Source organism: Phocoena sinus, chromosome 3 (genome assembly GCF_008692025.1).
Source record: "Phocoena sinus isolate mPhoSin1 chromosome 3, mPhoSin1.pri, whole genome shotgun sequence".
NCBI classification, from domain to species: domain Eukaryota; kingdom Metazoa; phylum Chordata; class Mammalia; order Artiodactyla; family Phocoenidae; genus Phocoena; species Phocoena sinus.
The window spans coordinates 139,985,962-139,998,603 of record NC_045765.1 but is presented as its reverse complement, the minus strand read 5'-3'; the positions used below and the strand labels follow the sequence as shown (position 1 = coordinate 139,998,603).

Here is a 12,642-nt window from a genome sequence, read left to right as displayed (position 1 = left end):
GTCCTAAGAACTAGTGAGGAGTGACAAAACTGACAGATCAAAGCACCCTTCCCCCACTTCTGACTTTAACTCCTCCACCTTATTTTGTAAGCACCTATTTTTCTGATCAGATATTATCCTGTTTGAAATGCCTAGAAGAGATTATATTTTCCTTACTGAACCCCAAGTATATTATTACAATACTTAGCTAAGAGTGAATTCCCCTCTATTTTAGTTACAGTATACACATTTACTTTAATAAAAAATATTGTATTCGGAATTTCATTAAAGCAACTTTGTAGATGTATGGAATAAAAAAAAAAGTAATATAATGTTCACTGCTACAATTTCAAAACAAATAAAGAAACAAAAGCAAAAAAGTGAAAGCCCTTCCTCCTACCAATCTTACTTCCCTAAAGCAGCCGGGTTAGTATGTGTTCTTAAATATCAAAATAAAATAAATGAGTCTATACACTATTTTTAACATAAAAACAGGATTACATTGTACATACTGTTCTGCAAAATTTTCTTTCACTTATATCACTGATACTATTAGATCTGATAATCAAGTTGCTTTATCACCTGATATCTTTGATTGTGGCTCTCTTCATGGGATCCACCTGCAGCATATGTTTCAAAAGGCTAATCACAGAAGGGTTTAAATACTGAGGGGTATAAAAGATCCCATCACATATCTTCTTAAAAAGAGTTGGCACGTGATCATCATCGAATGGAAGTGTTCCACACAATAAAGCATAGAGAATAACCCCACTGCTCCATATGTCTACCTCTGGACCAGCATACAATCTGTAACAGGAAATATCAATTGGATTAAACAATCATTAGTAACTTAAAGAGTAAATCAATTAATCATTTTAAATATAGATACTTCATAAAGAATTATTAGTCAGAATATGGTTTCTATAAGTCACTGCTGTGTACTACACATACAGATTCTATACTAATTCTATCAGTATTATCTTTGAAAACAAAAATTAAGAATTTTTTTAAGTTACAAACTATAGCTAAAATTCTGTCCATACTACCTCACAAGGGTCCTCATGATATCCAATCAATAGGGCCAAACTTTGAACAAACATATCATTACTGAATTTAAAACCATTGTTTTTTGGTTACAGAGGAGAGATTAAGTGATCTTTCATCAAGTGAGAATGTTCTGACTTTAAAGCCACTCTCCGAAATAACCCGAGACCTCATACCAAGGTAAAAGGGGCCTGAGGCTGTAGAATGAAGCCCAGCTAACTAATTCGCAGAAGATTTTAAACTCTTATTTGCAATACACTGTAACCCACTGACTTAACTAGCTACTGCCTAATTAGATAACCCATTCAAAGTCTGGCTTCAGGGAAAGGATTTCTTTAAATTGGTCAAATAAATTATTGAACTGATCAATATATACTATTTTGAAAGTAAAAGTTTCCATACATCTAGACCTCACAGAAAGACCTTATCCAAACTGGGAAAATTAGACTTCAGTAATGGCCCATTACATATATGCACAATTACATTTCTGTTTGTTTATTTAATTAACACTGCCCCCAGTATCCAGGTCCTAAATTGTTTTCTTCCCCAAATAATTAGACAACCCACATGAAATAATAATTTAAACATTAAGTTAATATAAAAAGGTAATGATGAACCTTGATAAATCTAAAATTAGATGTTTCTGCCTTACTCATAACCATGCCTTAACACAAATATAATTTCTCTGAGCAGTCTAGGCAAGCAAGCTTATGAAAATAGAAAGAAAATACTACTCTATTTCTGCATTCTAAATTAATCAGGATGTAAGACATTCAAACAAAGAAACATGGTTTGAATGAAAAGTTATTAAAAGTTAATTATAAAAACTAGTAAACAAACTTTAGCTTCTTTGTTTTCACTTTCAGTAGTATAGTGAAGAACAGTTACTCTTCAAAAAAAATTAAATTTTCCTGTCATCTAAACTATCCGAAAAGCTGCCCTATACTAAGATCCTCATGTTCTCAATGCTGGTGGTTAGTAAATTGAAATTAGAATTCTTAAAGTATTTCAGTCTCTAGAAGATTTAAAGAATGAAAATTAAATAAAATCTGAGGACTTTATCAATACTTCAGTCCAATTCCCCAAGGCACATTATCGTAAAAGCTAAAGCTAATTTGAAAAATTAAAGCTACCCATTACACTTTTAATTCTTCATCTAAGCAAATAGTACACTATTTCTTACTACTAGATATTTCTGTATTATTCAAGTTTTTAATGTCTCACCTTTAAAACTTGCTAGTTTTAAACCTTCAGTTTCTTCCACTAGGGGAAAAAACGAGAGTACTCTCATCTAATATAATTTTGACTTGCAAACCAACATCCTCAATAAATGGAGTCCTTAATCCTTATTCACTTATAATGTTTTATTCTTAAAATAGAATACCTTCTGGATAAGAAAAAAATAAGCTTCAAATTCCTTTCAATAGAATTGAATATTACACTATAGACTAACAAAGTCTAGGAAAAGAAGACAATTACAAATATATTGGGCGGGGAGGAGGTGGCAAACACTACCTTCCTGAAATTACTTCTGGTGCAGCATAGTTGGGTGAGCCACAACTTGTTCTTAAAAATTCACCATCTGACATCATGTTTGAAAGACCTGAAAGTGCACAAAATCCACTGCTCAAGATTTCCCAAGAACAAAAATAAAAACAAAATTCCATTAAACAATAAAATTGAGTTTGCATTAAAGTGATAAATCATCATTTTGTTCTTTGCTTCAACAGAATCCTATAGTCTTTATTGTTCCCAAATATTTTGCCTTTATGCCATAAAATCTGTAATCTGTTTCAACATATAAAGTTAGTGCATTGTTGGAGTTTAATGAGTACATATTAAACTATTGGTTATTTTCCTTAATACAATAAACTGGGCATGTTTAAGTTTTATTAATATAGAAATTACTAGAAAAAAATGTAGAACCGAATTAAAATTCAAAGTTTCTATTAACCTCCATTCTGATTCTTTAAAAAAAAATAATAGGGCTTCCCTGGTGGCGCAGTGGTTGAGAGTCCGCCTGCCGATGCAGGGGACACAGGTTCGTGCCCCAGTCTGGGAAGATCCCACATGACGCAGAGCGGCTAGGCCCGTGAGCATGGCCGCTGAGCCTGCGCGTCCAGAGCCTGTGCTCCGCAACGGGAGAGGCCACAACAGTGAGAGGCCTGCGTACTGCAAAAAAATATATATAAATAAAAATTTTAAAAATAATAATAATAATTTTTAATATCAAAGTTCCTTCATAGCTCTACTACAAAAAGAAAACTCGGGAATTCCCTGGTGGTCCAGTGGTTAGGACTCGGTGCTTTCACTGCTGTGGCCTGGGTTCAATCCCTGGTGGGGGAACTAAGATCCCGCGGCCAAAAAAAAAAAGAAAACTCTGCCTCCTCAAAAATACAATGTATAAAACATAATGACAACTAAAGAATAAGAAAGTCAAATAATTTAGTCAGTTACAAAAAAAACCTCAGTAGCTCAGAGCTGTTGGGCACTATTTAGTGAATCTCTAAAGATTAAAATATATAAACATATACAAAACTTAAGAAAATATAAGTATCTCCTCTGATTTGAAATGAAACTAAAAAAAGAGATTTGTAGATATTCATTTTTATCTCAGGTTTAATAATGTCAATGGCAATTTATATAAGAAATAAAGGAAAAATAAATTCATTAAATTTTCCTCAAGCTGAAACTATGCTTTTCTATTTAAAATATTTTACTTTCTTTTTTTAAAAATAATTTTGTTCATATGGTTTGCCTTCTGGCTTTCAAAGTTTGAGTAACTCCAGCCCAGTCTCTTTCCTCTTGCTCCATAACTTGATCAGAAGAACACACTGGAAACAGTGTGTTCTATTGATAACACTATTAGCAAATAGTTAAATAATGGTCCTTCACAAATAATGGTCTCTTTTCAAGTGATGTCGCTAATGCTGCCAATTTAAATTGTTTGCCTATGTCATAAAAGTCAATTTTAAAGACATAAAGCTAAGAGAATCCCTTATTTTTACTCCTTTTTGTAGCTCATATACAAATGGTGAGGATATGCTACTTTGGGATACTCAGTCTATTATATAAAAGCAAAAGTTATCTGAAGAATCCTACTGATGTTTGTTAAACATAATGAATATATGAAACTATAAAAATATCCTTACCAAAATCAGCAATCTTTGCATTCATGTGTGCATCAAGCAGGACATTTTCAGGTTTCAAATCTCTGTGGACCACCATATGCCTGTGACAATAATCCACACCAGAAAGGATTTGTTGGAACAGACGCCGACTTTCTTTTTCATCCAGCTAAGAAAAGTAGAGAGGCAACTTAAACGTGTGTCTTTCAAAAGAAATTATTCTACCTATAATTTTCCAACCTATAAAACTGTGAAAATGCAAGAAACCTTCCAAATGAACCTCACTCATGAGATACTTTTGAAACGGGGAGGAGATATAGGCAGCATAAAACGGAAATGCTAGGAGGGTCTTAGAACCCAAATCAGTAACTCAACTTCCTAATATTATCACTCTCTTGACTATAATAACTTTTTTCACCTAATCTCATGCACTATTTCAAATAATTTCAATTTCTACCTGAAAGTAGGCATGTTTTCTCCTGTAAATTACAAATATTTAATCCTTGATTCCTTAACAAATATTTATTGAATACCTTCAATGTGCCATGCACGGTTTTAGACACTCAAGATACAGCAATGAATTAAAAAAAGGCCCTAATCTAGTTAAAGAAAATAGACAATAAACATATAAATATCAAATATAAGGAGTAAGAGTGTTTTGAAGAAAAACAAAGGAGGATAAGGGCACAAAGAGTTATGCTGGGGTGGGGAATACTGTTGTGGACTATATGAGAAAGCAACATTTAAGCAGTGTTAATGAATTAGCAAGCAACCATGTTATCATATCTCCTGAAATAAAAGATGTTTTAATTTTAACAAAAGAAAAGCCTTAATTCATTTGTTTTATAAAATATAACAGCATTTATCTTTACTATGCTTACTGAAAAATTACATCTTATGCTGTAATTACATTTTTTAAAATATTCTTTAAAAACTTCTCTGTCCATTTATCTATATTTTATTATTTTATGATTTTTTTTCCATAAATGAAAGCCATTACTTGGGTATGCCTGCTCCCAAGAAGTCATATTTAATAAATAAGCTATTAATTCTCTAGGCAAAGGACTCTAATATGCAATTCTCTACCACAGGTCACAAATTAGCATTCTAAAACCAGGTTCCTACACCTTTAATGGTATGGATAATCTGGAATATGAACCAGTAATTTCTTTTGAAAGCAAAACTAAAACTATCAAAGCACTCAGAGATGCCCTTCCTCTAGAGAAAGTAATAATGCATTAGCAATCTAATACCTTTATTTCTAGAATATAGGTTCATTTTTTAATACGACTTCATATCAAATACACTAAATGAAAAAAAGAATGTGTTCTAAATGTGAAAGAGAAGAAAATTTAATTGATTAAGCAAAATACAAGAGGTAAAATAACTAGATAGGCTACAAAAATGAAAATTATACTCTATTAATAATAAATAGAGTACAAAGGATCAAGGAGGGGAAGTCTACAAAGAAAGATTAGAAAAGTCAAAGCATATTTCCATTTAAGCATGGCAGATGGAACCTTTGTCTCCACTCCTTGAAACATCACCAAGACGACAGCATATAAAGACAAAAGAGCAAGAGAACAGACAGCAGTAATCAAGGAGTCACTAAGCTAGAGAGTAGATGAACAGTGATGAAGACTTGGCCAACCACAGAAAGCTGAAATCTAATAAGCCTTTAGGGGTGGAAATCAATGATAAACTCATCTGCATGCAGACTCCTGGAAGGGCTTAGATATTGGAAGTGTTGGGAATTTCTGAAGGTAGAAGTGAGAAGTGGACTGAAAACAGGACAACTGACGGAAGAAAGAAGTTTTAAGCTCACCCTTACTGGGGAATAAGACCCACGATTTACTCTTTAATAAGGCTGAACCAGCTCTGTTCTCAAGGACACCAGAGTAGGAATGAGGCACCAGAAGGAAAACATGGGGATAAAATGAAAGACAACATACTAAGCAGTAAGGCTTGTGGGCCTTTCCCCATTTAGCTCGCAGAGCACTGGCAGCTAAGCTAACACGCTCAAGGAAACTGGAATGTTTCTTGTGGAGCAACTTTCTGATCCAAGGAAAAATATTTGTAATTGTTAACATTTGGTGTTTCCTAGTAAAACAAACAGGTCCGTACCTATTCAACCTATGGGAAGGCCCACTAATTAATAAGTTCCATCCTCATGAGCTTGGCATTTAGAATCTCACTCTCAAATATGAGTGGACAACCCAGAATCACCAGGTATCTGAGCAAGGGTCATGCACAAAAGACAAAGACCAATAAAATGAATAGAAAAAAAACAGGGAGCAGGGAACAGAGAAGGTACAGAAGCAATCCAGGGAAGAGAAGAAGAAAAAAAATTTAAACTAATTGTCATCCTCAGACAGATACATTTATTATCTCAGTGGAACAACAACAACAAAAATAGGCTATTTAAAGAAAGACAACTGGCTTCCCTAGTGGTGCAGTGGTTGAGAGTCCGCCTGCCGATGCAGGGGACACAGGTTCATGACCCGGTCCAGGGAGATCCCATGTGCCGCGGAGCGGCTGGGCCCGTGATCCATGGCCACTGAGCCTGCACGTCCGGAGCCTGTGCTCCGCAACAGGAGAGGCCACAGCAGTGAGAGGCCCGCGTACCGCAAAAAAACCAAAACAAAACAGCTGGAATTTTAATATGCAACAGATAAAATTGAGGAAAATCCCCATAATGTAAAGCAAAATGATTAAGACATGAAAAACAAAAGATAAGAAAGCAAGGTGCCAATTCAATTTGTGTCTGTTTCCATTTTTCTAGGCAGAATATTTGTGTGGGATTGTGGGGGCAGGGAGTAGGGAGTGAAAAGACAAGTGGAATACCTGAAATTGAAATGAACCATGTTAAGAAATGGTAAAATCAAAATTAATTTGGTTAATGATTTTGATGAAAGTAAAGATATGCTACATAGAACAAATGAGTGAATGATATAAAGAATGTTAGATTGGGAGGGAAAAAAATTGGCTTCTCAATGCTTGACATGGCTCTTCCAGAAAGAGGTTTTTGTATACCACATACCCTGGGTGTAAGCAAAAGTATGCGCAGGGGTCAATGTTCAGTTTTTGTATCTGTAACTTAAGACACTGTTCAAAATGTCTTCTAAAGTTCCTTCCAACTCTAAATTCTTTAAGTCTAATTCCTACCTCCTTCATGGAGCCTGTTCTTACTATTCCAGATACATCAGATTTCTGAAACCAAAAAATGAATGCAATTTAAATGTGACTAGGGTTGACTAGCAAGGCCTAGATCTTTAAGTATTTAATAATATATTTTTTAAGGATTACATACATAATTTAAGATATATATTAAAAGTATTTGTATGCCCCAGAAGCAAAGTCTGAAGATCGTGAGTTCTGGAGTCTCAATCCAATTCTGTCATTAATAAATTATGTGACCTTGAGCATATATATAAACTGTGAGTCTCAGACTTCCCTGGTGGTCCAGTGGTTAAGACTCTGCGCTTCCAATGCAGCGGGCACAGGTTTGATCCCTGGTCAGGGAACTAAGATCCCACGTGCCACAGAGTATGACCAAGATATAAAAAGTAAATAAATAAAAATAAATAAACTATGACGGACTTCCCTGGTGGAGCAGTGGTTAAGAATTCACCTGCCAATGCAGGGTACATGGGTCCAATCCCTGGTCCAGGAAGATCCCACATGCCATGGGGCAACTAAGCCTGTGCACCACAACTACTGAGCCTGTGCTCTAGAGTCCACGAGCCACAACTACTGAGCCCGCGTGTCACAACTACAGAGGCCCACGCACCTAGAACCCATGCTCTGCAACAAGAGGAGCCACCGCAATGAGAAGCCCACGCACCACAACGAAGGGTAGCCCCTGTTCGCTGCAACTAGAGAAAGCCCATGCGCAGCAATGAAGACCCAATGCAGCCAAAAGTAAATAAATTAATTAAATTAATTTTTTACAAAATAAATAAATAAACTGTGACTCTTGGTTTCCATATCTGTGTAAGTAGGCTAAGGAGATAATCTTTAAGATGCTTCTTAGCTCTAAATAGTCTATGATTCTAGGCAAATACATGACCAAGGGAGCTGGTTATTAAGTAGACCTCTTAACAGAATTGCTTTCTGATATTTTGATGCTAGTAAGGGATCAGGGGAATTACAAAATATACACAGGATTAAATCAGAACTGCTTACCCTTCCGTTTTTACAGATATAATCAAATAGCTCTCCTCCTGAGACATATTCCATCACCATGAAAATATCAGATGGTGTACTGATGACCTGGTACCTGGTGAGAGAAAACATTATCTACCAGTATTAAAACATGTATATTCATTCATTAAGTGTTTACTAAGCACCTATAATACACCAGGCACTGTGCTAGACGCTGGGAAAACTGCAGGGAACAAAACAAATTCTCTGCTCTCGTGGAGTTTATTTTCCAGAAGCCAAGAAACAGACACTAAATAAAAAACAGTATTTCAGGTGGTGGAACATGCTATGAAGAGAATCAAAGCAAAACTAAGGGAAATCTTTCATACAGGGTATTCAAGGAAGGCCTCTCTGAAAAAGTAACATTTAAGCAGAGCCTAATGGAAATCAGGGAACAAACCATGCCATTATCTAGGAAGAAGGTGAACCAGGCAGAGGAACAGCAAGTGCAAAGGCCCCCAGGGGGAAACCTGCCTGGCGCATTTGAGCAATGGTAGGAAGGCTAGAGCAGAGTGAGCTGGGAGAGAGAAACAGGATGTGGGGTCAAAGAGGTAACTGGACAGCAGAGGACACAGAACCTTAAAAGTCATGATGAGGCTTTGGCTTTTACTCTATAGGAGAAAGAAAGCTATTGAAGGTTTTAAGCAAAGCAGTCACATGATCTGGCCAAGTAAAAGGGTAACTTTAATTGATGGCAGCAATGTGAAGAACTGACTGGGCAGTAGGGTGGAAGCAGGTGGCTACTGCAGTAGTCCATGAGAAAGATGAAGGGGGCCCACACTGGGTTGATGATAATGAAGGAACTAGAATGAGATCTTAGTTTTTGAAGGAAGGGATGGAATGGAGGTTGGGAAGTGAGAGAAATAGGAAAGTTAAGGATAGTTCCTAAGTTTCTGCCCTGAGGAACTGATATTAACTGAGATGGTGAAAAGACCAGGAAGACCAGGCACCAGAAGGTAATAAAAGGGTTCAGTTTGGGCCAGATCGAGTTTCACATGCCTCATGGTTACCCAAATGGAGATGTAAAATAGGCAGTGTGCATATTCAGGGAACAGGTTTCAAAGCAGGAGATGTATATTAAGGGCTGTCAGCATAAGGATGGTATTTAAAACCATGGCACCTCAACACATGAGAAGAGGTGAGAGTGAAACAAATTTTGAGTCACCAGTTCAATACAAAAGCCTAAATGGTTTTAATTTATAGCCTGCATAATAAAGCTGAGTAGTAAATAACTTAACTGTAGATCCTACAATTGTCAGCTGTAAAACAATGGTAATATTACTGCCTTTTGAAATTTGGATTCCTGAAATTCTATTATTTGGATTTGGATTCCTGAAAATCTATGATTTGTTACTTGTTTTATCAGATATAAGCAGTGTGGGGGAGTGGAGACCCTACTTTATGGTCTCTAGTGAGGCTAGCTGATATCATGTGGAAATTTGGAGGGCAGAAGTTTTTACTAGCAAATCATTGTTGGTTCTACAGCAATAGGGGCACTGAAAATTATCTATCAGAACGGCATCAGTCCCGAAAATGAGAAAAATAACATCTGATCATCACAAGGGCAAAATGTGAACTTAGGCTTAAGTGACCATGAATGGGGTTAGATAAATACATGAACAGGAAGAAATTTGAAAACCCTCAGGAACAGACCAAAGCAATGTCACTCATCTTTCTCACTTGTCAGATTAAGAAGGTTAACAAAAATGATGAAAAAATGATATGACTATATTTAATACAATCAGATCTTACAGTTTAATTATATGAGGATGCCTGAAAAGCTTGAGGTTCTGAATTTCTCTGCGGATTTTTCCTACTACATCAAGGCTTCGAATCTTCTGTCGATTGAGTATCTTCACAGCAACTTTATGCCCAGTCAACTCATGTTTGCCAACTGTAGGAGAAATAATTTTAATAAATTAGCGCCAGGTTTGATTAATAACATATTTAGAACTATTCTAAGAGTAGTAATCTTAGCATTCTCCAAATGTACTTGCACAGTTCCAAGTTCTTTTTTAATTTTTAACTGGTGTATGGCTGCTTTACGATGTTGTGCTAGTTTCTGCTGTACATTAAAGTGAATCAGCTAGAGGTATACATATATCCCCTGGTTTTGCATTTCCTTCCCATTTAGGTCACCACAGAACATTGAGTACTATTCCCTGTGCTATACAGTAGGTTCTCATCAGTTATCTATTTTATACATAGTAGTGAATATATGTCAAGTTCCTTTCAATTCTGCCTGATTTACCCCTGAACGTTTAGATGTTTAAAGCTGGAAGGCTAAGGGAGAGAGAAAGAAAGAAACTTCTTTTTGCTCTCTACCTTTTTATTTATTTATTTATTTTTGGCTGTGCAGGGTCTTTGTAGCTGCGTGTGGGCTTTTCTCCAGTTGCAGCTTTGCGGTGCGCGGGCTTCTCATTGCCATGGCTTCTCTTGTTGCGGAGCACGGGCTCTAGAGCGCAGGCTCAGTAGCTGGGGCACATGGGCTTAGTTGCTCTGCAGCATGTGGGATCTTCCCGGACCAGGGCTTGAACCCGTGTCCCCTGCGTTGGCAGGCAGGTTCTTAACCACTGAGCCACGCGGGAAGCCCTCTCTACCTTTTTGTACTTTTAAATTCTCTTAATTTACTTTTCATTTTTTAAACTATCATACATACAAATTGAACTTGTTTCTTTTGTTGTGCAGTTCTATGGATTTTAAGGCATGCAGAAATTGGTGTAATCACCATTATAATCAGATACAGAACAGTTGCATCATACCAAAAACCACCCTCATGTTAGACACACTTTCTCTATAATCTCCTGAACCTTTAAAATTTAGGTTCATGAGAATGTAATTTCTGTTTTGAAAAATAAGAAAAAAATTTTAAGTGATTACCTTTCAATTTTGAATGCTATACCCAGATAATAAATGGTTATAATAGAATTTAGACATTTTTTAACAGAGACAAAGTCTCCAAAAATTTAGCTTCTAAACACGCTTTCTTAAGGACCTAGTGGAGAATTAATATTCCATCAAAATCAGGAAAGAAACCAAGATGGTAAGAGGGCAGACAGCAGAAGCAAGAACCACAATTCTCCAGCCTGTGGAAGGAAAACCACATTCACAGAGAGACAGACAAAATGAAAAGGCAGAGGGCTTTGTACAAGATGAAAGAACAAGATAAAACCCCAGAAAAACAATAAAGTGGAGATAGACAACTTTCCAGAAAAAGAATTCAGAATGATAGTGAAGATGATCCAGGACCTCAGAAAAAGAATGGAGGCAAAGATCGAGAAGATGCAAGAAATGTTTAACAAAGACGTAGAAGAATTAAAGAACAAACACCTAGAAGAATTAAAGAACAAACAAAAAGAGATGAACAATACAATAACTGAAATGAAAAATACACTAGAAGGAATCAAAAGCAGAATAACTGAGGCAGAAGAATGGATAAATGACCTGGAGGACAGAATGGTGGAATTCACTGCCAAGGAACAGAATACAGAAAAAAGAATGAAAAGAAATGAAGACAGCCTAAAAGACCTCTGGGACAACATTAAACACAACAACATTCGCATTATAGGGGTCCCAGAAGGAGAAGAAACAGAGAAAGGACCCGAGAAAATATTTGAAGAAATTACAGTCGAAAACTTCCCTAAGATAGAAAAGGAAATAGCCACCCAAGTCCAGGAAGCACAGAGTCCCAGGTAGGATAAACTGAAGGAGAAATACACCGAGACAAACAGTAATCAAATTGACAAAAAATAAAGACAAAGAAAAATTATTGAAAGCAACAAGGGAAAAATGACAAATAACATACAAGGGAACTCGCATAAGGTCAACAGCTGATTTCTCAGCAGAAACTCTACAAGCCAGAAGTGAGTAGCGTGATATATTTAAATTGATGAAAGGGAAGAACCTACAAGCAACATTATTCTACCCCACAAGGATCTCATTCAGATTCGACAGAGAAATCAAAAGCTTTACAAACAAGGAAAAGCTAAGAGAATTTAGCACCACCAAACCAGCTCTACAACATATGCTAAAGGAACTTCTCTAAGTGAGAAACACAAGAGAAGAAAGGGACCTACAAAAACAAACCCGTAACAATTAAGAAAATGGTAATGGGAGCATACATATCGATAATTACCTTAAACGTGAATGGAATAAATGCTCCAACCAAAAGACACAGGCTCACTGAATGGATACAAAAATAAGACCCACGGCTTCCCTGGTGACGCAGTCGTTAAGAATCCGCCTGGCAATGCAGGGGACACGGGTTCGAGCCCTAGTCTAGGAAGAT

At 36.4% G+C, this 12,642-nt stretch overlaps 1 protein-coding gene across 5 annotated transcripts in view; it reads right to left on the bottom strand.

Moving 5' to 3' along the window:
* The window catches only part of PRKAA1 (protein kinase AMP-activated catalytic subunit alpha 1), a 46,531-nt gene that overhangs the window by 8,423 nt on the left and 25,466 nt on the right, over positions 1–12,642 (bottom strand). For 4 of the 5 annotated variants that reach the window (XM_032627255.1, XM_032627260.1, XM_032627258.1 and 1 more), the window contains 5 exons: positions 10,107–10,248; positions 8,337–8,430; positions 4,176–4,320; positions 2,539–2,626; positions 562–786 (listed from right to left, as the gene is read on the bottom strand). In XM_032627255.1, the coding sequence (XP_032483146.1) occupies positions 562–786; positions 2,539–2,626; positions 4,176–4,320; positions 8,337–8,430; positions 10,107–10,248 (694 nt within the window). The remainder of the gene's footprint in view (positions 1–561; positions 787–2,538; positions 2,627–4,175; positions 4,321–8,336; positions 8,431–10,106; positions 10,249–12,642) is intronic. The other variant, XM_032627259.1, reaches the window with a different exon arrangement.